This window comes from Loxodonta africana, chromosome X (genome assembly GCF_030014295.1).
Source record: "Loxodonta africana isolate mLoxAfr1 chromosome X, mLoxAfr1.hap2, whole genome shotgun sequence".
Classification (NCBI taxonomy): domain Eukaryota; kingdom Metazoa; phylum Chordata; class Mammalia; order Proboscidea; family Elephantidae; genus Loxodonta; species Loxodonta africana.
The window spans coordinates 47,433,144-47,459,325 of record NC_087369.1 but is presented as its reverse complement, the minus strand read 5'-3'; the positions used below and the strand labels follow the sequence as shown (position 1 = coordinate 47,459,325).

Here is a 26,182-nt window from a genome sequence, read left to right as displayed (position 1 = left end):
CCTTCGTCCTGCCTTCAGGATGCCTGTGGCCATGAATGACTTGCTTTCAGGCAGCGCCTCATTGCTGTAGGGAGGCTCTTTCCTTAGGACATTTATCTCTATGCCCTTTTCCTGCCCCAGCTTTTTAAAATGCCCCCTCTACTGTATCTCATTGACAGTTTGATTTAACACACTTGTATGCCAGGCACTGTGCCAGCAGCTAAGAATGTAAATAATAAGAAGAGCTGTTGAGGATGAGATTCGTTCCTTGATGTACATCAAAAACTGTCCATAACTGGAGAAGTGCCTTATGGCATTTTCTTTAAAATCCTCTCACTTTTACCACTGCTGATGCCACTTCCACTATATGTGGACCTTTTAAAGACCACCTAGCAAAAGTGTTTAGCTCGTTTGGTTCAGGTCTAATACTTTGTGCCATCTTAACTTATTTTAGGCAGTTAAGGCCAAATTGTACAAATGTCCAGTAATTCCATATGATAAGATGTTGTTGCCCAATTTTAAACCTAAACCATCATGGCAAATACATTAAGCTGGAAAAAATTAGTAACCCAGCTTTTTTTTTTTTTAAGTAACAATAGATTGTGTTTCTATTACACACAAGAAGATTGTCATAGGGTCAGCCCCAACTCATGGCAACCCCATGTGCGTCAGAGTAGAACTGTGCTCCATAGGGCTTTCTTTCTTTCTTCTTCTTTTTTTTTTAATTTATTTTTTGTTGTTGTTGAGACCACAGGATTTTCAGTGGCTGATTTTTCAGCAGTAGATCACCAAGCCTTTCTTCCATGGTGCCTCTGGGTAAACTCAAACCTCCAACCTTTTGGTTAGCAGCCAAGTACTATTAACTCCTACTGTCTTATCTAATCCTTGTAACCCTATGAGATAGAGACATCGATATCTACATTTATGGATGAGGAAGCTGAGGCTTAACGTAATTGTAGCTTGATCAAGGCTTTACAGCCAATTGCTGCAAGTGAATTGTTTTGTTTGTTTGTTTGTTTGTTTGTTTTTACAGTAAATCCCAACTTGCTTTCATGGGATCATACTAGAAAAGAATCCTCAAAATGCAGCATTTCCCAGTGTTCCCCTTTGTATGTAATAGTACAATTTAAATTCTTTTTTTTTTTTAAGGTTTAGAAAAATCTATAAGGCAGTCAACCCTAAGAAAAACTATAGAACTCACTTCTCATGAAAATAAAGCCACGACTCAGGAAATAATCCATGTCCCTGAAGCTGAAACAATAATACCTCCAGTGTGTAATCAGAACTTAATGTCACAATTTTAGATTTTAGCTTTTTAATTTTATTCTGATTTATCTGTTTTCAGCATTAAAAAGTTAACAGTAGCAGAATCTTTATGGTTTTGCTTTTGCCCACAGAAGGAAAGGTCACAATGAAGGGACTAGCTTTCAGTCATTTGTTATGAATCTGTACTGGAAATCAAGAACCACGTTCTAAACCAGGGGCTACTTTGTTAAATCATTTGGCTCTTAAGATTGTTTCTGGGGTCATCGTTCCCTTAGATTTCTGTACAAAATGACTCAAACGCTTGCCCTTATGTGCTTTTTAAGTTTGCAAGCCAGATAAGTCTGTTCCAGGGTACTTGAGTCAAATGACTTTTTATTCCCTGAGGGTACAGTAGCTATAGGTGAAGATTTTCTAGAAATGAACTGAATGGTAACCTGAGATTAATTATTGGCCGTAGCTGAGCTCTAAAATCAATTGATCTCCAAAAAAGAGAACTGAAGAATTAAGTTTAAATGTTAATGTTACTTCGGCTATTTAAATCCAGCTTATTTTCACTGATCTTTCTAGAGATCTGTCTCTCTCTCCCCCCCGCCCTTCTCTGGGGTTCAGAGAGAAAGATTTGCCTGTAAACATTAACAAATTTATGTCTCATCTTGAATCAGAAAGGAAGAAGGTTTAAAGTTCATCTTAAAGTCACTTATTAACTGCCTGAGGGAGGGTAATCCTTATGAAACAGTCCATTTCCCGTCCCTAAAGTGACCCTGAACCTTGGCCAAGCTGAAATTATACCAAAAATAGCATTCACTTGAGGTCCATAAATAGAGCAAAGTATGGGAACAGAGACTTTCAAGAACAACTGAGGAAATGTGTATGTGGTGGCTCTGCTGAAGATATCAGGCCTAGCAGACAAGAAAATCTCAGTCCAGAAGTAAGGCATCTTACAATTTTTGAAATTATGATAATATAGGATAGAAATAGAAACTCAAAGCCATAAAAAGAAGGAGGAAGCAAATGTGCTAATGCAGGGGTGACTGTAGTTACTGGGATAAACATTACATTTGACTCTGAACATTCTAGCAACCATAGATCACGTAACATTCATTAAATAGAGAGAAGCATGCCATTTCTTCCCTTGGAATCAATTGCTAAAGGAATAAAACATGAGTCTTATCCACAAGAGCCATTAGACAATATGATGGACATGGTCTTCATTGACAGTTTTGTGCAGCAAGTGCCGACTGACCCTCATGTCTTTTTTTAAGACTGTGTGCAGTACAGAGAATAGATAATCTGCCGGGAACTAAACTCTTGTTTTCCAAGTTGGTTGTTTTCTGGTGTTGTAATGGGATAGCAGGCTAAAACTTAAAATATTCAAAGGATCGGGTGGATATCAGGCTGGAGTTACTGAGCAGAGAAGAGACCATTTCATGCCTGGGATGTCATTCTGTACTTCATCCGTGGGTCCCATTCACCATCTGGCACTCAGAATTCTGTCTTCGGGAATGGAAGCAAGGGTAGGACGTGTGCATTAGGACTTTTTTCCCATCTCAGTTTCCCAGAAGCTGGCTGTGGGTGTGCGTGTATGTATGTGATGGGGAGGGCGGGGAGAGGGGTAGATGAAGAAACCTTATGTCTCAACTGACCCTATATTCACCTGATTTATGAGCATAGGAGGGAAGGAAAAAAAAGGCCCACGATAATATTGACGAAAAGGACATTTCTAAGTGAAGGCCCCTGTTAAGCTTGATTAAGCTATATATGGACTTTTTGATGATATTTGCTCCTTGCTAACATCCTTGGTCACAAAAGGATTGGCAAAGAAGTTGCTAAAATACGTCTCTCAAAAAATGAACATGTGAAAGCTTTACAAGCTTTCCTACTAGGAAAATCTGAGGCTGTGACTTTAACAATTCAAGAACTGTGATAAAACTAGGTACTAGATCCCTTAACCCACAAGGAAATGGTGCATGACTAAAATTCAGAAATATAATCCAGGTGGAAGTGAACCTTGTACTGAAAAAGAAGGCTGAAACCTTTAATATCAGATTTGTCTCTAACATGCCTATATACTCCAAGAGGCAAAGAGATTCCCATCAACCAAGAAAGCAGAGTGCTATCTAGTTGAGCCTGCCTCAAAGACAAAATAAATTTTGTGCAAATTGTATTTACTGCTTTTCCATTTTCATCTGCATTTCATAAAGGCAGTTCATGTCAGGTGCCATATTGGGCATGAGAATACAACTGAACAAGAAGCTTCCCTGCCCTCACAAAGCTTCCCCTCTAGTAATCAGGGACTTGCATTTCCAATGTGATAGGTATGATGGTTGCACATGGGAGGGTCACCTAACCGAGTCTCAGAGCTCACCAAGGACTCTTCCAGAAAAAATAGTATCAGTGTTGAGTTAGAAAGGATTACTCAGTCAAGTAAAAAGGACAGTGGGAAAGGCAAAGAAGGAATGGAAGATTCAGGCAGAAGGGGTAGTAAGTAAAAATACCAGGAACCCAAGGAAAGCCTGGCCTTTTCTGGAACTGAAAGTAGTTCAGTAAGGCTGCTCCATGGAGGGGAAAGGGCAGAGAAAGGCTAAAGAGATAAGTATAGGCCTGCTTGTAAGGGACCTGACAGTTATGCTAAGGAGTGCACATTTTATTCCAAGGCCAAGAGGGAGCTATTGAAGGATTTTTTGCAGGGGAGGGACATTATCAGATTTGCGTTTCAGGAAGATCATTCTATGGTAGAGTGGAGTATGGATTGGAAAGCAGCAAAACTGGAGGCAGGATGACAAGTCTAATTGCTACTACAGTGAACCAGACAGGAGGTGGAATAATAGGAATAGAGCACAGCCAACAAATTTAAAGGCTATTTAGAAAGCAAAATCTGTAGTGGAGTAGAAATGTTAAATTCTCGTAGAAAGGACATGGAGCTATTTACCCCTGACACACACGAATTAATTGTATGTCAGTCGTTATGAACTGTATACCTGGATATCTTGGGGTTTGTTCATTGGAGGGGAGTTTGTAACCCATAGAAGTATCCTCCTAGGGGAGGAGCTGAAGCAGTAATCCCTTACAGAATCAGCTCCTACAGCATCTGATTCCAGCTGGGCAGTGTTATATCTATGCAAACTAGTAACGTACATAATTAGACGGGTTTGATGCCCCGGAAAGGGGCCTCAGAGGTCCTTCTCCCTTGAATGCAGTGTTTTCTCAAGGGCCTCCCGGTTGCCCAGAGCCACACAGCTCCTTAGTGGCAGGACTGAGACAGAAAGGCCGGGCTCCTGCACAAGGCCTCCCCCCACCGTGAGACTTCCTTCGCAGTGAGTCCCACAAGGGCCTTTCATCAGGGAAGCTCAGAGTGCCTCATGTAAGTGTTAACACAGCCCTCGCTTTTACACAAGTGACCAGTATTTTCTCTCCGTGCGTAGCAAGTTGAAATTTGAAATGTAGCAAAATGGGCTCTAGGTCAGTGGTGAAGCCAGCCTGCTCGTCCAAGTCTACCCAAAAATGCATTTCCTAGAAATTAAAATTCAGGCTAAAATCAATTTAAAAAATAAATAAATAAATAACCAGGTTTAAATGAACACTAGCCAACATAATCAGGATTCACTCTTCTGAAGAAAAAGAAATCAAATTGACTCATGAGATTCGTAAGAAAAATGTCCAGTTTGTCAACTTTTCTTTTCTGGATGGCTGTTGCCCATCCTTTGGAAGAGAGGAATATAAGTTATGAGTGAAGTTGGTAAATGTATAATACCTTGGCAAAAAATTTTTCAGTTGTGTAATTTTTATAAGCTCATTTGAAAGTCGCATTAGTCATTTCTTCTTTTAAGTTTCTTTTTCTTTTTTTCTTCACACAGGCACTGAAGGTCCTGCGAACTGCAGAGTTTGCTCCTTTTGTCGTTTTTATTGCCGCACCTACTATTACTCCAGGTTTAAATGAGGTAAGGATCACTCAGATAAGTTCCCAAATGAGCATGCCCCCTTGTAAGGACCCATGTTTGTTGTGTGCCCAAGACCAAAGCCTGGTCTCATTAAGAACTAAATGAAGCTCTGCTTTGTTGTTGATGTTGGAAAATCTGATTTCCAGAGCTTGGGGTCTTTTTCCAGTGTATTAGGAATTAGGCAACATAGACAGTATGATTCTTCTGAAATCAGAATCCTTAGGAAAAACCAAGCTTTAGTCCCAGCAGCCTAAAGCATGTGTCAGTGTACATTTGCAGCAGAAGTCTGCTGTAGTCAAATGGGATGGGGATAGAATGGTTCATGGAACAGCCTGTGGCCTTATCGATAAGTCTATCTCTAAAGTCTGGAGGGTGAACCCCCTCACCCTTCCAGGGCAGAAGGCGCCCCAGGAGTCTCATGCCCTCCAGGGCTGCCAGCCCACACCTTCTCCAGATAGAGATGGTGCCAAGAAAGCAGAGACCCCCAGCTCCAGCTCTGGGCTGGAGTGAGCGTCAAGGGGGAAGTCATTACCTCTAGGCCAAGGACTGCTTTGCATGAAGAGAGCTATAAGGAATCCATGACCTTAGCCCAGCTACCCTGGTTCCCCCAGGCAGCTCCTAGAGTGGAAGCCACATAGAATTTATATCCAGGCCCCCCAAAACCAAACCAAACCCATTGCTGCCGAGTCGATTCCGACTCATAGCGACCCTATAGGACAGAGTAGAACGGCCCCCATAGTGTTTCCAAGGAGCGCCTGGTGGATTCAAACTGCTGACCTTTTGGCTAGCAGCCATAGCGCTTAACCACTATGCCACCAGGGTTTCCTACAGGACTCCGGAGACTACCAGATCTGGAAATGAGCTCTATCCCTCATCAACTCAAATCAGGTCAGCAGCTACCACAGAGATATTGCCTGGGAGAGTTGATGCACTATCTCGTACAGCATCTACTTAGAAGGCCCTCTATTGCTAGGTAGATAAGAAGGGTAGTTATCATGTGTATGGTAAGTGTTTGGGTGCTTACTGACCATAGGCACGTTAGTTAGGAGGAGACTCCTATACAGAGTTATCCTGAAGACCACTCTTTTTGCAAGTTATAGAAACCATCAGAGTGCCCTTTGTTCTGTTCAGTAAACATGTAATACTGACATAAACTCATCCAAGGGCATATGTCCTTGTTACCCAAGGTTATAACATAGTGAAATCAAGGCTTGGAAATGTTCACTTTGTGTACCTTTAAGGAAGATTAAATATGTAGATTTAACTATGTCATTCATATTTTAAGTAATTATTTTTGTCATTTCATTTGCAAAAGGTGTATCCCTTTGTAAAATTCAACTTTTCCATCTCATTTGATACACAAACATGTTTGAAACCCCACACCGTGGTTAGCTTTTATCCTTTTGTTGCCATGTATTTTTCTTGAATTATCATCTTTGCTTTGTTTTGTCTGTTTGTTTTGTTTTGTTTTTGCCTGTTTTCCTGCCCTTTTACTAATTTTCCATAGCTGCCAAAATGGTGCAGAAAATTGCCTGTAAGTACCAGCTAGGAGGTGATTAAATACAGCCTTGTTTCTTTTAATAGATTTAGAATGTAGATATTTTGTTCCCACTCATCCTTGCTTCTGCTATTAGAATGAAGGCATTTTGTTTGCACTGAGTTAAACCCTGCTCACATGTAAGTTAAGAATGTAGGCAAGCTGTTGTTGAGGAAGAAGCTGACAAATAGAGCTTCATCTTATAAGATGCCTAAGAGACAGGAGTATTTTTTTGTAAGGAGAACTATATTTAAAATGTGATGCTTTCAGCCATAAAGTTTTCTGAATGTTTTCATCAGCCCAGATTTCTGAGCAAATAATAAACTCTGCTGGTGGTTTTTGAAGCCCAGGACTGGTATATTCAAATAAAATTGCCTAGCCCAGAGAGTGACTTTGTAGAATTGTTCTTTCTCATACCAGTAGGAAGCACTCCTGTCTTTGGGTGAATGCCTATTTCCTGAAATGAGGATTTTTGCATTGTTTTTATTGTGAAGTCACGGTGAAAATACTATGCTTTTTAAGTGCAGCCAGAAAGTGTGCTCATATGACCTGAAAAAACCAAAAAAATCAAACCCATTGCCGTCAATTCTGACTCATAACGACCCTGTAGTGCTAGTGGTGCAGTGGTTAAGAGCTCAGCTGCTAACCAAAAGGTGGGCAGTTCGAATCCACCAGCCACTCCTTGGAAACCCTATAGGGCAGATCCACTCTGTCCTGTAAGGTCGCTGTGAGTCGGAATCAACACAACGGCAATGAATATGACCTTAAAAAACCAAATCAAACCCAGTGCCGTGGAGTTGATTTTGACTCATAGCGACCCTATAGGACAGAGTAGAACTGCCCCGTAGAGCTTCCAAGGAGCACCTGGCGGATTTGAACTGCCGACCCTTTGGTTAGCAGCTGTAGCACTTAACCACTACACCACCAGGGTTTCCATGACCTTAGAAGGTGCTTATTAACTGGGGTCTTATCTACACTGTGGTAGTTAATACCTGACATTCAAAGCATGGCATGTCTTGCTTTGAAATTCCTATCAAAGATGACAAAACAGGCAGAAAATTCCTCACTCCAGAGTGTCCTGAGAGAAAAATTGAGTTTTCAGGTGCTCTGTTGTCTGTCCATCTCCCCTGCAGTGATGTGATAGAACCAGTCAAGTCTCCTATGGTTTGTTATTTCACTTCTGATCCCCTTTCCAGAGACCTGCCCCATAGAACCTAGGTTTACCTGGGGCATCACATCAGGTTCATCAGAAAGGGTCTTTTACAAATAACAGATGGGCCATGGAGAAAAGTAGACAGTGCCAGCATTAGTGCTCCTAAGTTCCCGAGGGCACTGCAGCTTTCATTTTTTTCTAGAGATCTGGCATTGTCACCCTGGCCCCCCAGGACTGCTCTGTCTCTTGATTATAGATTTAGTACTCATAAAATCCTGTAATGACCAGCATCAGTAAGTCAAGAGCTTATTCTTTCAACATTTATTAAGCACTTATTGTATACAAGGCACTATGCAATGCTGGGGTGCAGTGATGACAAGGCACACAAGATAAGTTTATATTCTACTTGGGGAGAGAGATACTAATCAAATAAACAGATGATCCCAGTAACTCACCTACCTAGTGTTGGGAATGGGAAAGAGTCATTTGACTCACAAAGTTCCTCAGTTTCAAATATGAACTTGTCCATTGGGAGTTTAACATAAAATTTGACCTGTGAAGAGGCAAAGGCATACTTTCTAGTGACCCATAAGAGATCTTTGTCTTGAAAGAACTACCATCCTACAGATAAAATTATACTCACATGACAAACTTGGGACCAAAAATTGCCACCCACTGTTGGCTCATCCCTGCCAAGAGTTCTCAAAATCTGTATAAGCTGTAGGAGTTTAGAATAAGTCCTTTACTGCTCCAAACCTCCTTGGAATTTAGTAGCTGCTTTTCCTTCAGTTTTTTTTCACAAGAGAACAGTGATATTTGTCTGACCATTTTCCAGTTTTTTGGAATTCATCAGATATCAGTTGATGGTTGGGATATGGCTTTATTCCGTTCATTATTTGTAACACCCAAAAAAGCTTTTGCCTCTGGCATCCACCGCAGTTGAGGGCCATTGTATGGTATTGAATTTCTGGAACACGTTGAACCTTTTGATAGAAAAGGAGAAAACACAACTTAATTTGTTGTCCAAAGGCAAGGGCTTATTGGTACAGATGCAGCTGGGCACTGGGGCCTGGCTCAAGTGAGTGCAGAATACCAAGGAAAAGGGAATGGAAGAGCTCTGGCCTTAGCAATGAAACCCTGTGTCAAATAGGAGAGTGGCTGGAGACCAGGCCACAGGTCCTCCTATGGGCCTGGGTTAGAAGAATGAGGAAAGACCAGCTTGGGGTACAGTAGGTACTGGTAACCAACACTTTGCAGGGCCTTCCCCTGCCTGGGTTTGGGCAGCGTGTTTGCTGAAGGGTGTCTGTTTTCTCTGGTTTGTCTGGTTTGTCGTGGAGACCCCTGTTGCATGTTGAGCAGTCTCAGTTTCAAGCCATAGTCTGTAAACCTACCATCCCAGGGAACACCGTCTCCTCTATCATGAAGCAGACTTGGCCTCATGCCCAGATATGGCCCATCAAGGTTTAGCTTTGACTGTTTCTGACACTGGGACAAACAGAAATGTGAAAAGACACAAAATCCAACTGATTTTTCTATTTGTTCTTCCCTTCCCCCATGCCCACCCCTGCCTCCGTCCCATCACCATTTAGGATGAATCTCTTCAGCGTCTGCAGAAGGAGTCTGATATCTTACAGAGAACATATGCACACTACTTTGATCTCACAATTATCAACAATGAAATTGACGAAACAATCAGACATCTGGAGGAAGCCATTGAGCTCGTGTGCACAGCCCCACAGTGGGTCCCCGTCTCCTGGGTCTATTAGGCCTTTCCCCAGATATCTGATGCATAACTGGGAACCACCTCATACATGGAAAAGCCTCTTTGTTATCGGCCTTGTGTCAGCAGGTCGTGGTCCCTAGAGACTACCTAGTTGTAGTGTGACCTACATTTATAATTATTGTCATGTCCGAATAGATAGGAGGAGAAAATCAATCACACACTAATTTAAAGAGACAGTATCTTTTTTAATCAGTTCTCCTAAACTTTAATAAAATGTATCTTTAAATGTATGTATTATTCAATCCTTTGGAATGTTATATTTTTGGAAATCATAGCTTTTTATTTCCAAGGCCCCTAAAAACTGCACAAAATAGATGCTGCTTTCTATAATCTATTTTAATAATAATAAAAAAATGACTCTGTTACCTTGATTGGGGGTGGAACACTACATTCTTTTTAGAGTCTGATTTTATGGATTGGAGTATCATTCTTTCCTTTATTTATTTGAAATAATTAGTCTAGTGATTACAAAACAGTCATAAATTTTTAAAGGCCTTTTTTCTCTCTTTTTTTCTTTTTAGAGTAGTATTTTTTTTTAAGTCCTTTTATGTAACATCCAGATAATGTGATACTGTCTCTTTGAAGCACCCTGTAAACCTTTTAGAGATTTGAAGTTGGGTCTTGACTCTTAATGCATGTGGACAGTCGCGAGCGTTTATGCTGTCGGTGTGTCTGTGTTGGACAAAAACAATCTGTAATCTATACAGCAAAGTACATTCCGTTCATGGGGCACACCCAGGGGAATAAGAATAAAATGCTATTATGACTAAGTTGTAAACCTATGCACATCCCTTGCATTTCGGGCAACTTTATAAAAAAAAAAAAAAAGAAACTGATTTTTATTAATAATAATCATGTAGTGAAATGTGTTTGTAATTTTGTCTCAATTTAATTTGTTGTAAGGTGGGAGGGGGACTTGCTGGTTTCACCATTTCAGATCTGTGTTGTCTGAGAGTATTAAGGTTTTAATTAAGCAAAGCAATGAGGATTTTAATATGTATGTAATTGTTTTAAAGCACCCATTTTAAGAGAAAATACTGTGCAATGAAGAAACCAGTTTAGGCGTTTGCTATAAACTGAATTATTCCAAAAGAATAATCTATAACAGCCCTGTAAATTCCTTTAAAGTGATAACTAACAGGACGGTTTGACCAAACTTTTTTTTTTTAAATATACTTCATTTTATGTGTTCAATAATTAAATGCCTTTGGGTCCTTCATTTCATTATAGACTTGTTCAGTTTTACAAGCTGATAATCTTTTAGGTTTTATAGTTCATTTGATGCTCATTGAACCATCAGAAAGCCCAGGAGTGAATGTCAGTTGGCAGGGCAGCAAAATAACCTGAGAGAGTGCAGCCTGGACCACGGCTGACTCCCAGAGAGTGTGTGCCCAAGAGCCATGGCGGCCATGGATGTACCGGAGGCCATCTGTGGTTTCTACTTCCTCTTGCTATATCCCTTGGCACAGGAGAATAGTCTTTCCTTGTTGGTTTAGATACATCAACCATCTCACCACCCTTCCATGAGGTCCCACTCTTTTAATATGGGAGATTAGGGCTTGGGATTTTCAACTCTTTGCCAGAGGTCCAGTCAAATGTTTTTCATTAGAGTTTGCGAGTGTGAAGTTGTCATAGTAACCTATGATTCTTGAAAAAAAAAACATCATTTTTTCTTCTTATACATTAGATGGCTTCAGTCACTTTGTGCCTTGGCAGGATGTGCAGGGTGTGTTCTGAGCTAAACAGCTCCTCTTAAAGGACCAAACAGAGAAGGCATTTGTATACTCCTTTTATGTTGTCAACCCCCCACCTACTATCATTAAACAATGCTAATTTTTTTTCTGATGTTGTCCTTTGTCAGTGGCAAGATGAGTCTGCAACTTACTAACAAGGTGTTGAGTGAACTACTTCTCTCTGGGCCCCACAGCAGGATGACCAAACAACCAAACCAGAGACAAGCTCAACAGAGGTCTAACCCTGGATGGAGAGAGGGATTTAAATCTAATTGATGCCAAGGCAAGACAGTCATTCCCGTAATGGTACTGACCACAATCCGGGCTCTTTTCAGTATCGAAGTGCCCACTCTACCTCTTTTCCACTGAAGCACAAAGAATACAACTAACACATGGGAAACAGAAGCTTCCCTTCCTCTGGTAGAAAAACCCATGCCCCTGCTTGCCCTTTGAGACCAGATCTCCAGAAATGGTGATGATGCCTACCTTATCCCATCCGCCATGTTCATAAAGGTGAGTTAAGCCAAGGAGGAGAAAAACGATACCAATTTAAATGTACGTGACCCCAGAATTCCGAAGCATGCCCTCTTAGTCTCTTTCTGCATCCTCTGAGAAGCACACAGGTAGCCATTGTTCTTGCCATTGTGCACCTGGAGAGATGCCTGCGACCAGAATTCCTGTCAGAGTTCTCTAAGATGCCATTCCACTAATAGGCATCTTCTCGAAAACAGTGTCTTTATGACCTGGCAGAAAATACTTAAATTTCTAAATTCAGAGTAATTTCAGTACATTGCTGCTGCTGCTGCTGCTACATTGCAATTGTCCAGTAAGCAATCAGAGAAAATTGCTAAAAGCTTCTTTACTGCTTCCATTCCATCAGCAAAACCATTTTTTTTTTCTTTTTAAAGACCAGAGCAAATGATTAGATTATTAAATCTTATCAGCGGCCCATTGAAGTGTTGAAGAGCTATATTCTGAGGTTCCCTACCCCACCCAATCCCACTCCCACAGCAAAATAGGGAGGTGTTTTTATACGTGGAATTCTTTGTTAAAGAGAGGAAATGTCCTAGTTTTCTAGTCATCCAGCGTATTCAATCTTAACACTAAAAAGGAAAACGTTGCTCAACTTAATTCATCTGTAAGTTTCCCTGTGTCAAGATAATATTGTAGCCTCTTAAAATGCAATTTGCAATTAAATATATCTGCTGTCAGATGAGACGGTTTAAAATATTTGCTCAGAAAGGAAAAGAAATGGTGACCTACTTCTCGCTTTTTTGCATTCAGAAGACACTGGCGGCAGACTATGTAAAGAAGCTGCAATGTTCCTCACTGCATGAAGGATTGCAGAGTGTTCCTTCCTCCTTTTTAATTCCACTTCACTCGGCTGGGGCCCGGCGGCCAGGGGCCAGCCTTCCTCTAGTCAGGCAGGCCTGGAATCTACAGCACTATTCCCTCATTAAAGCCTTTGGTCTCCTCGCTGCAGCTTTTGTTTTTTTAACCACTTGCAAGTATCTGTTCCCTGAGGCTTTGAGCTCATCCTTTGAAAAAGTTGAGTCAACTGAGCAACCAGGCAACTGAACAGTGACCATGCCCAGAGGAAACAGACCCTAGAGAAACTGCCCCTTAAGGACAAGGCAGCCACAAGCAAAAGCTCTTGTGTCTCCCACCCATGTGATGTCCTTTTTTTTCATTCCAGGTCAATGACTTGGGGCAAAGAGAACCCGCTGCTAAAGCTAGCAAGAAAACTGTGTGATAGATAAATTCTTAATAGAAATGCCGTCCACACATTGTCTCCTTGGAAAGAGGAGAAGACACCTTGCAATCGGTATTCCAAAAGCCAACCCCTTCCTTCCAGGCCTCACTCCTCCCCCTTCCTGTCTTCCATCATCAAATTGGGGTTTCTCAGAACTGAACATAGCCTCCTAATTCCATCCTCTTTACAAGGGCTTACAATCCTGAGGCTGGTTACGGCAAGTTCTTTTCGTTCTGCTCTTCAAACTAGTTTTCCTCTTAGAAAGATTGTTTGCTTCTCACTGCAGCTTACAGAAGGGTTACAAGCTTGAATCCTAAATCATTTTATCTTGTAGACGTTTTCCTTTCCTTATTCCTTTAGAAATAAGATTTTCCTCTCTTTTTGGCATCTACCGTTACAAGAAGACTCTTGTTAGGCTTCATGCTTGATTCGTTTTGTTCATGCACTCACAAATCAGTTTGCCTTAAATGTGGAGATACTAGAAATCTCAGATTTTCCAGCTCTAGTGAGTAAATTTAGATGTCACGTACACCAGGTAATGGACAAAAGGGAGAAGGAGAGTTACGCTCAACAGTCAACATCCCTCTTCCCATCTGGTCTTTTCGCTGCCACTCTTCTACAGCAGAAGTCGGGCAGACACAGCCCCCAGGAATAGCAGTAGGCAGAGGGCTGTACCATCTCTAGGGCAGGCAGTACCCAAGTCTTAGCTCTTCAGGGGTATGGTACATCCTGAGTTCCCACCACCTCTCACCTGACACCCCATCAACTATCTTGAGCCTGTGCAAATGGACCGAGCAAAAGAAAATGGAAAGACATGTTTGTCATCACACAGGAGACTTTGTTTCAGACCCCAAGCACAACTCCATTATCTGTATGCTTAGCAACTTGGGGCTTTGTTCCCTTCCCACTCGAGCATTAGCTCCAGTCTCTCTGGTGTGCGACCGAGGCCACCTGCCAGTGTTTTCACTGAGTCTTAAATCATGTAGGCCTGGGGGTGACCATCTCTGGACCCAGAGGAAGTACAATCTCTAGAAGGAGTTCTGCTTGGGAGTAGAAATAGGAATTCCTCCACAGTGAGTGGCCCCAACTATTTTTTTTCCTTTTTTATTTTTTTTAAGAGACATAGAACTGGGGAAATTTACTTACAATCTCAGCTGTCTCCAGAAGGTCATCCAGGCAGGTGGGCAGTGGGCTGCTGGGTGCCACAGGCAGGATGACAGATGCGAAGGCCGCACAATCCTCAAGTGCTGAGGCCAGAGCATCGTGTTTAATTGCTGTGTGTAGGCACGTCACCATTCAAACTCAGTTCTGGGGCTGCTTTCCATAAGATTTTGCCAACGTGTTCTTTTTTCTGTATGTATTCTTGCCTTTTTATAAAAGGTTTTGAAGTAATGTCTCAGTGATTAAAAAGAGAGAGAGCTGTGAATGGTTATTGTGTATCTCACCGTATCCAATTGTAAGTATTTGCAGGGTACAGCAGAGCCTTAGAGTGCAATAGCGTCCATGCAGGAGATGTCCTTCAGCATCCAGGAGATGAAGGAATTTGAAAGGTTCGGATTCTTTGTAAATGTCCTGGTTTTCTTTTTCTGTGTGTATCTATTTACATGCCTTAGCACACACCCCTCCCTTCCCGATCGCTTGACCCTGTGGCCAGGATAACCAGACGCTGGTGCACTGCCAGCACAGTACAACAAGTCGACGGAACCCTAATCTGTTATCTCTGGTATGACAGGGAACGAAGAGAAACTCCATAGTATTCTTTGTAGAATATACATACCTGTAGGATGCTGTGTAATGGGAAACCATAGAATTGGGTTTTTGTCATTTCAAAGTTGGAGAAATGTATGAATAAAATGTATAAAACACAAAAAGGCAGTTGTCTCCTCAGATTGCAGGTCAACCAACTTGGGAACAAACAACACGAGGATTAGAGGAAGAGGGCTGACGGGATTGTGAAAGGCCTCTGGGAGTTCCTCTGTGGGTTAGGCCTCACAGACCTTCCCAGAGGAGCTCGGCCCAGGCCTCTGGTGCTCATCCTACACGGGCTCTGTCTTTAGCCGTGGCTGTTACCGACTGCATCCGGAGAGCAGTTAAAGCTCAGTGACTTACAGATTTAAAATAGCATCAGGTTTAAGAAAAAAAAAAAAAAAAACTCAAGTTGTGACATCTCCTAGAAATAGAAATCTAAATTGATGTTAGCAGTGTAGGCGCTGCAGCATGTAAAGCCTGGCCCGTTTTTTACTTTTGTATGGAAAGCCTCTAGAGGAAGCCTCCTCCAGGGTTGTTGCTCTGCCGGATTCCTTTAGTCTTTTGTGGTCCGGTTGAGTCTGGAGTCTGAAATGTGGCTTCTCCTGTACCTCAGAAGCTTACTTTACACATTCGTCCTTCCTCACCCTTGACCTAGGTTTGGCCTGAGAGAAGAACCATGCTGGCTTCAAGAGAGCCACACTTCCATGTGTCTACACTCACACATCCCCCAAAATAGACTATGCCCAAAGTTGCTTACGTGGCTCACTTTAAGAAGACCCATATTAAGGAAACACAAGTTAGGAGTGATTCTTTGCTTTACTCAAGCAAAGCTCACTCTACGAAAAAAGTATTTATAGGAGGAATTGAAACCAGAAGTCTAGACCACATGCAGACACAAGAAATTGAGCCCCTGGCCTTTTGATTCCAAAAATCCCAAGTAATCTTTCTGTAGCCTTCTTACCCTAGATGCACAGAGGACCAAAACTATAATGCTTCCATCAAGCTTATTTTCTGAACTTTGTGGCATTCAAAACACTTCCAACATGTTGATATTAAGTTGGTAGAAATGAATATAAACGTGTTCGCGCACTTTTTCCCCAGATGACTGTGATAGGATACACGGAGTAAACACCAGCAGGTATCATTCTGTGAACTGCTGTAGCAGAGACAGGTCATCTGCAAAAAGAATGCATCGAGATTGATGCAGGAACAATGTAGTAATGAGAGCCAGCAATCCAGCTAAAGGGAAAGGCTACTCCAGGTGAGAATGTTCCAGAAGGCAGCATCTGTATCCAGCACAAGACATGGGGCCTGCCGATGAAATCCCATGATTATGGCAGTGTCAGGGATCCTGCATCCAGCACACCTGCTCTCCTTCCCCAACTTAACCTTGCAGGGCATGGGTAGATCACTATGAGTTTCCAGGGGAGTGGGGTAAGGGGACAAGTTACCACTCTTGCCATCTTTCCATCCCAAAAGGTACCTTTATATCTCCCTTCCTATAGCCACTTGCCCTACAGAGAATCTGGCTCCCTTCTGCTGCCAAAGTGGTCTGAGGAACTCCTTGAGAGGGGTAGTGGGGGTGACAGCCTGTTGGGGCCTTGCATGTGACTCCAGGCCCGTGAGATGTTAAACTAAGGTTGGAGATGGGAAATCAAGACTGATGAAGGCAGATGGTGGAGGCTCAGCCACCCAGCTCAACAGCTTATCATGGAATTTACATCTTTCTGGGGTGGTGGGAATGTTCTGTTTATTCTCTGGGGTGGTAGATACATGGGTGTATACAATTGTAGAAACTCATCAAACTGAATACTTAAAGTCTGTGCATTTATTTCATGTAAAATATACCTCAATTAGAAAAGAAAATGAAAAACCATACGATGGTCTTCGCAGCTGCCAAAAAAATCATTTGACAAAATTTACCACTCAGTTCTAGTTAAAAAAAGAAAACCCTCTTATAAATAAGATAGAAAATATCCTTAGCAGATAAATAATATCAGTTTCAGCCACAGCCAATATAATCTACACAATAAAGGCATTGAAACTGTCATTTTTTTTAATTACCTAAAATTTTTTTTTTTTAAATAATACACGATCTTGGTCAAAAAATTAGAAAATGCGAATAGCTAAAATAAAAAAGTAGATTCAACTAAATCCTGCCACTCAGAGGCAGAGACCACCACTAAAAACACTTCCGTATGTCTTTGTCAAACTAGTATTTTTTTCCATGCCAAATATATATATATATATATATATATATATATATATATATACACACATAATTTTTAATGCAGTCAGGGAAGCATACTAAACACACTGTTCTATAAATTATTTAACATACCCTACCCAGTAAGCCAGTTGTCATCAACTCTAACTCAAGGTGACCCCAGGTATGTCAGAGTAGAACTGTGCTCCACTGGGTTTTTAATGGCTGATTTTTTAAAAAATACATTGCAAGCCCTTTATTCTGGGCTGCCTCTGGGTGGGCTCAAATGGCCAATCTTTTGGTTAGCAGCCAAGTGCCTTACCATTTGCACCACCCAGGGACTCCAACATATCCTACCCCCTTTATTTTTCAATATTGTTTTTAAAGCACTGCCCAGAAACAGAACAAAGTATAGACATTAGAAAAGATAAGGCAAAATTGTACATATTTGCTAATAATATCATTGTATACCATAAAACTCCAAAGAGGACAACTTGACATCTACTGGAGTTAACAAAGAACAGGGACAAAACACACAGAAATTAATAGTAGTCTTCCATATAAAGTTACAAATTTTAAAATTAAAAAAATGTCATTCTCAAATGCAACGTTTTTTAAAAAACTAACAAAATTCATGGCATCTGTATGAAAATAGATGGAGTCCTTGGGTGGCAGAAATGGTTAAGTGTTCAGCTACTAACCAAAAGGTTGGCAGTTTGAATTCATCCAGCGGCACCTCAGAAAGTCCTGACAATCTGCTTGTGGAAGGTCACAGCCATTGAAAGCCCTATGGAGTGCAGCTCTACTCTGCACACATGGGGTCACCAGGAGTCAGAATTGACTTGACAGCAACTGATTTTGTATGAAAAGAAGACAAATCTGAACTGAGAATAAAAAGACTTGGACAAACAGAGAGGGAGCGGGCTGCTCCTGGATGAACTATATATTTTAATGGCACCAATTCTTTCCAAATTAATTGGTAGATTTAATACAATACCAAATCAAAACCCCAACAATAATTTTTGGGACCTTTATAAAATGACTGTTCATCTAGAAGAATGGACCATGAGACAGTTAGAGGAAATTCAGGGGAAAAGTAAGAGATGAGTAGCCCTGTCAAATGTTACAATCTGTTCTAAAGCTAAAATAATTAAGAGGCCATATACCAAAATTAGTTTCAGGCAAATTAAAGCACTAAATATAAAAATTAAATGAAAAGAATATAGAATTAGCAACATGGCTCCCTAGACAGATGCACCACACCATCCCTCTGCAGCAAAGACCCAAAAAACTAAGTAAAACAGATGCACATCAATCCTGGAACCCCAAGCATCAAATCAAGGGATAAAGAACTATATCGAACACCAAATGGAAGACGAAACTGACAGAAAACAGAGAACAAGGGGAGATATGGAATGGAGGTCCCCTGCTGTCTTAGTTACTAGTGCTGCTGTGGCAGAAATACCACAAGTGGATGACTTTAACAAACAGAAGTTCATTCTCTCACACTCCAGTAGGCTAGAAGTCCAAATTCAGAGCATCAATTCCAGAGGAAGGCTTACCTCTCTCTCTGTCAACTCTGGAGGAAGGTCCTTGTCATCAATCTTCCCCTGGTCAAGGAGCTTTTCTGTGCAGGAAGCCCAGATCCAAAGGATGTGCTCTACTCCCAGAGCTGCTTTCTTGGTAGTATGAGGTCCCCCTGTATCTCTGCTCACTTCTCTCTTTTGTATCTCAGAAGAGATTGGCTTAACTTGTAGATTAATCTTGTAAATTGAGTCTACATAACTGCCACTAATCCCATCTCATTAACATCATAAGATAAGATTTACAACACATAGGAAAATCACATCAGATGAAAAATGGTGGACAATCACACAATACTGGGAATCATGACATAGCCAAGTTGACAGATACTTTTGGGAGACACAATTCAGTTCCATGATACTTGCCAACTAACAAGGCAGCCTTGCCACACGACAACTATGAGCCCAAGAGACAGAAAGGGCTACACGAACCAGAGACTTACATCACCCTAAGACCAGAAGAACTAGATGGTGCCCGGCCACAACCGATGACTGCCCTGACAGGGAGCACAACAGAGAACCCCTGAGGGAACAGGAGATCAGTGGGATGCAGACCCCCAAATTCTCACAAAAAGACCAGACTTAATGGTCTGACTGAGACTAGAGGAATCCCGGCGGTCATGGTCCCCAAACCTTCTGTTGGCCCAGGACAGGAACCATTCCTGAAGACAACTCATCAGACATAGAAGGGACTGGACGGTGGGTAGGAGAGAGATGCTGATGAAGAGTGAGCTATTTGTATCAGGTGGACACTTGAGACTGTGCTGGCATCTCCTGTCTGGAGGGGGGATGGGAGGGTAGAGAGAGTTGGAAGCTGGCAAAATTGTCATGAAAGGAGAGACTGGAAGGGCTGACTCATTAGGGGGAGAGAAAATGGGAGTATGTAGTAAGGCGTATATAAACTTATATGTGACAGACTGACTTGATTTGTAAACGTTCACTTGAAGCTCAATAAAAATTAAAAAAAAAAGACTCAGCAAATACAAAAGCAACAACAATGAAAAAGACAAAAAGAAAATATATTTTTAAAAAATAACAGCACAGGAAATTAAGTGGAAAAAAGAAACTGTCAACAACACAAAAAAAAAGGCATCAAAATGACAGCACTAAGCTCATACCTATCAAAAATTACCCTGAATGTAAACTGACTAAATGCACCAATAAAGACACAGAGAGTGGCAGAATAGATTAAAAAACACGATCCAACTATATGCTGCCTACAAGAGAAACACCTTAGACTCAAAGACACAAACAAACTAAAACTCAAAGCATGGGAAAAAAAGGAATCGAGCAAACGATGATCAAAAAAAACAGGGGTGGCAATATTGATCTCTAACAAAATAGACTTTAAAATCTAACCCAAAGATAAGGAAGGATACTATATAATGACTAAAGGGTCAATATACCAGGAGGATAAAACCGTAATAAATATTTACACACCCAAGGACAGGGCTCCAAAACACATAAAACAAACTCTAACAGCATTGAAAAGAGAGATAGCTCCACAATTATAGTAGCAGACTTCAACAAACCACATTCGGTAAAGGATGAAACATCCAGTAAGAAGCTGAATAGAGACACAGAAGATCGAAATGCCACAATCAACCAACTTGACCTCATAGACATATACAGAACACTCCACGCAACAGCAGCCAAGGATACTTTCTTTTCCAATGCACATGGAACAGTCTCCAGAATAGACCACATATTAGGCCATGAAGCAGAATCCAAATCATCGAAATATACAGAGCATCTTTTCTGACCATAAAGCCATAAAAGTAGAAATCAATAACAGAAAAAGCAAAAAAAAAAAAAAACGGAAACTAAACAACACCTTGCTCAAAAACTACTAGGTTATAGAAGAAATCAAGAACGGAATAAAGAAATTCACAAAATCAAATGAGAATGAAAACACATCCTACCAGAACCTTTGGAACACAGCAAAAGCGGTGCTCAGAGGTCAATTTATAGCAATAAATGCACACATACACAAAGAAGAAAGGGCCAAAATCAAAACATTAATCTTACACCTCGAACAAATAGAAAGAAAGCCCTCGGGCACCAGAAGAAAGCAAATAATAAAAATTAGAGCAGAATTAAATAAAATGGAGAATAGAAAAACAACTGAAAAAGTTAACAGGACAAAAAGCCGGTTCTTTGAAAACATCGAAAAAAATCGAAAAGCCATAAGCCAAACTGACAAAAGAAAAACAGGACAGAAAGCAGATAAACCAAATAAGAAACAAGATAGGCAATACCACGACACACCCAGCAGAAATAAGAAGAATCATAACAGAATACTATGAAAAAAATTGTACTCTAACAAATTTGAAAACCTAAAGGAAATGGACAAATTTCTAGAAACAAACTACCTACCTAAACTAACACAAACAAAGGTAGAACAACTAAATAAACCTATAACAAAAGAAGAGATTTAAAAACTCCCAACAAAAAAAGTCCCGACTCTGATGACTTCACTGGAGAATTCTACCAAACTTTCAGAGAAGAGTTAATACCACTACTACCAAAGGTATTTCAGAGCACAGTATTCAGATGGAATACTCCCAAACACCTTCTATGAAGCCAGCATAACCCTGACACCAAAACCAGGTAAAGACATCACAAAAAAAATTACAGACCAATATCCCCAGTGAACATAGGCACAAAAATCCTCAACAAAATTCTAGCCAATAGAATTCAACAAAATGTAAAAAAAATAGTTCACCATGAACAAGTGGGATTCACACCAGGTATGCAGGGATGGTTCAACATTAGAAAAACAATCAATGTAATCCATCACATAAATAAAACAAAAGGCAAGAACCACATGATCTTACCAATTGATGCAGAAAAGGCATTTGACAAAGTTCAACACCCATTATGATAAAACTCTCGACAAAATAGGAATAGAAGGGAAAATCTTCAACATAATAAAGGGCATTTATACAAAGTCAACACCCAACATCATCCTAAATAGAGACAGTCTGAAAGCATTCCACTTAAGAACGGGGAACAGAAAATACCACTCTTATTGAACATTGTGCTGGAAGTCCTAGCCAGAGCAGTTAGGCTAGATAAAGAAATAAAGGGCATCCAAATTGGTAAGGAAGAAGTAAAAGTATCCCTACTTGCAGATGACATGATCTTATACACAGAAAAATCCCGAAGAATCCACAAGAAAACAACTGAAACTAATAGAAGATTTCAACAAAGTATCAGAATGCAAGATAAACATAAAAAGAAAAATTTGGATTCCTCTTCACCAACGAACAGAATGTCGAAGAGGAAATCACTGAATCAATACCATTTACAATAGCTCCCAAGAAGATAAAATACTTAGGGATAAATCTAACCAGAGACATAAAAGACCTATACAAAGAAAGCTACAAGACACTTCTGCAAGAAACCAAAAGAGACCTACGTAAGTGGAAAAACATACCTTGCTCATGGATAGGAAGACTTAACATTGTGAAAATGTCTATTCTACTCAAAACGATGTATAGATACAATGCAATCCCAATCCAAATGCCAATGACATTTTTTAATGAGATGGAGAAACAAATCACCAACTTCACATGGAAAGGGGAGAGGTCCCAGATAAGTAAAGCAATACTGAAAAAGCAGAATAAAGTGGGAGGCCTCACACTACCTGTTATTAGAACCTATTATACCACCACAGTAGTCAAAACAGCCTGGTGCTGGTACAACAGATACATAGACCAATGGAACAGAATTGAGAATCCAGACATAAATTCATCCACCTATGAAAACCTGATATTTGACAAGGGCCCAAAGTCCGTTAAATGAGGAAAAGACAATCCTTTTAACAAATGGTGCTGGCATAACTGGATATCTACCTGCAAAAAAAAAATGAAACAAGACCCATACCTCACACCACACACAAAAACTAACTCAAAATGGATCGAAGATCTAAATATAAAATCTAAAATGATAAAGATCATGGGAGAAAAAACAGGAACAATGCTAGGAGCCCTAATACATGGCATAAACAGTATACAAAACATAACTAACGACTCACAAGCAACAGAAGAGAAACTTGATAACTGGAAGATCCTAAAAATCAAACACTTTTGCTCATCAAAAGATTTCACCAAAACAGTAAAAAAAAAAAAAAAAAAACCTGCACACTGGGAAAAAAATTCTGGCTACGACAAATCTGATCAGAATCTAATCTCTAAAATCTACAAGATACTGCAAAACATCAACAACAAAAAGACAAATAACTCAATTTAATAAAATGGGCAAAGGATATGAACAGGAAATTCACCAAAGAAGACATTCAGGCAGCTAACAGGTACATGAGGAAATGCTCACGATCATTAGCCATAAGAGAAACGCAAGTCAAAACTAGAATGAGATACCATTTCACCCCAACAAGGCTGCCATTAATCCAAAAAACACAAAATGATAAATGTTGGAGAGGTTGTGGAGAGACTGGAACACTTATACGCTGCTGAAGGGAATGTAAAATGGTACAACCAATTTGAAAATCGATTTGGTTCTTCCTTAAGAAACTAGAAATCGAAGTGCCATATGATCCAACAATCCACTCCTTGGAATATATCCTAGAGAAATGAGAGCCTTCACACGAATAGATACACGCACACCCATGTTCACTGCAGCACTGTTTACGATAGCAAAAAGATGGAAACAACCAAGGTGCCCATCAATGGATGAATGGATGAACAAATTATGGTATATTCACACAATGGAATACTACACATCGATAAAGAACAATGATGAACCCATAAAACATCTCATAACATGGAGGAATCTGGAAGCCACTATGCTGAATGTAATTAGTGAGTCACAAAAGGAAAAATATTGTATGAGACCACTATTATAAGTACTCAAGAAAAGGTTTAAAAACATTTTTTGATGGTTATGAGGATGAGAGAGATGGAGAGGTCTATTCACTAACTAGATAAAAAAAAAAACTAGATAGTAGACGAGAATTATTTTAGGTGAAGCGAAGGACAACACACAATACAGGGGAAGTCAGCACAACTGGACAAAACCAAACGCTAACAAGTTTCCTGAATACAACCAAACACTTCCAGGGACAGATTAGCAGGGGGTCTGGGGACCATGGTTTCAGGGGCATCTAGGTCAATTGGCATAACAAAGTTTATTAATGTTCCGCATCCCTCTTTGGTGAGTGACGTCTAGGGTCTTAAAAGCTAGCAAGCTACCATCTAAGATGCATCAATTGGTCTCAGCAAAGGAGAATGAAGAACACAAAGACACAAGGACAATATTATCCCAAGAGACAGAAAGAGCCACATAAACCAGAGACTCCATCAGCATGAGACCAGAAGAACTAAATGGTGCCCAGCCGTCACCAATGACTGCCCTGACGGGGAACACAACAGAGAGTCCCTGATGGAGCAGAAGAAAAGTGGGGTGCAGAACTCAAGTTCTAGTAAAAAGACCAGACTTAATGGTCTGACTGAGATGGGAGGAACCCCAGAAGACATGGCCCCCAGACTCTCTGTTAACCTAGAACTAAAACCATTCCTGAAGCCAACGCTTCAGACAAAGATCAGACTGGACTATAAGACATAAAATGATACTGGTGGAGAGCGCACTTCTTAGCTCAAGTAGACACATGTGGGTAGCTCCTGTCTGGAGGTGAGATGAGAAGACAGAGGGGGACAGGAGGGGGTTGAATGGACACGGGAAATACAGGGTTGAGAGAAGGAGTGTGCTGTCACGTTGTAGGGACAGCAACTAGGGTCACGAAACAAAGTGTGTATAAGTTTTTTATGAGAAACTGACTTCAATTGTAAACTTCCACTTAAAGCACAATGAAAAAAAACTATACTCCAACAAAATTTGAAAACCTAGACAAAATGACAAGTTTCTAGAAACACACTACCCAAACTATTACAAACTGAAGTTGAAAATATGAACAGACCCATAACAGAAAAGAGATTGAAAATGCAGTAATAATAATAATAAAAATTCCCAACAACAACAAAAAAAGTCCTAGGCTATATGGCTTCACTGGAGAATTCTACCAAACGTTCAGAGAAGAGCTTACACCGGTACTACTAAATTATTTCAGAACATAGAAAAGGGAGGGCTACTTCTGAATTCATTACATGAAGCCAGCATAACTCTGATACCAAAACCAGGCAACAACACCACAAAAAAAAGAAAATTACAGACCAGTATCTCTCATGAATATAGATGCAAAAATTCTCAACAAAATTCTAGCCGATAGAATTCAGCATCATATCAAAAAATAATACACGGCAACCAAGTGGGATTCATACCAGGTACACAAGGATGGTTCAACATTAGAAAATCAATCAAAATAATCCACCACATAAAGAAAAGAATCACGTGACTATCTCAACTGATGCAGAAAAGGCATTCGATAAAGTCCAACACCCATTCCTAATAACAACTCTCAATAAAATACGTATAGAAGGGAAATTCCTCAACATAATAAAGGGCATCTTTTATACAAAAGCAATAGCCAACATGGTTCTTCTTTTTTTTTTTTTTTAAGTAAAGCAAAAAGAAAGTTTTATTCGGCATATATTAAGAAAGACAAAAGTTGAGAAGCGGACAAGCATGCTGCCAGAACTAATGTCTGCCCAAGCCCAAGGAAATATTACAGAGTAAGAGAGAATGGGAAAAGCAACAAGCACGTTTCACAAACATGTCTGCCAGAGTGCAGAGACTATTGCAGAATAAACAAGAATGGGAAAATGGACAAGCATGCTGCCACAGCCATGTCTGTCCAGAGTCCAAGGAAGGTCACAGAGTCATCAGTATATATTAACATTACAAATGGCCAAAACCATTGAAAGCTTCACTTTTTCACAGATTGGCTAGAAACTGTCATCCTACATTTTGACTTGTCTTTCTTAACAATCATTGTTTCAGGTTTCAGTAACGACAGTCAGGATGGTCTTTATTGGTCCAACAAATTTCTATTCACTATATGTTAATAGAAAAAGATAAGAGTGGAAAGCTTTTGTATTCTGGCTTACGTGAAAGTTTCCCTAAAAGATATTTTCCAAGATTATTCTATCTATTGTCTTTATCTCAGGGCCCAATTGATGTGTCCTTGTGAGCTCCTGCGAGCCCAACTCCACCTGGGTCACATTCTCTACGTTCAAGGACAGAGGATAACGATTCCAATATTATTTCCTAGATCATTCCCTGCTTTTGATCGGAATTTGGAGATAACACATCAATGATCAATACCTACATTTAGTCGAGCTCCTAGATGGTGACCATGGCAGGTTGTTTAAACTCACAGTGCTGGTTTTCCACCAGGTACCATCTGGTTCTTCACCAGGACCTTAAGAGTGATGTTCTCTTCAGACAGTGTTCTCATCAATCACGTTGCCAAAGTGAGCAAACTCAATGTACATCAACATTTTAGCCTGGGGCCTTCTTTTGCCTTTTAGGTGTGTAAGACAATAGGAGATAAGTTTCATTATGCGTAAAACTATCAGGATGTA

The 26,182-nt window shown here is 40.4% G+C and overlaps 1 protein-coding gene across 8 annotated transcripts in view; it reads left to right on the top strand.

The window, feature by feature from the left end:
* CASK (calcium/calmodulin dependent serine protein kinase) overlaps positions 1-14,771 on the top strand; it is a 455,537-nt gene extending 440,766 nt beyond the window's left edge. For all 8 annotated transcript variants that reach the window (XM_023557951.2, XM_010597744.3, XM_010597743.3 and 5 more), the window contains 2 exons: positions 5,100-5,183; positions 9,463-14,771. In XM_023557951.2, the coding sequence (XP_023413719.1) occupies positions 5,100-5,183; positions 9,463-9,639 (261 nt within the window). In that variant the 3' untranslated portion in view covers positions 9,640-14,771. The remainder of the gene's footprint in view (positions 1-5,099; positions 5,184-9,462) is intronic.
* Positions 14,772-26,182: the final 11,411 nt, after the last annotated feature.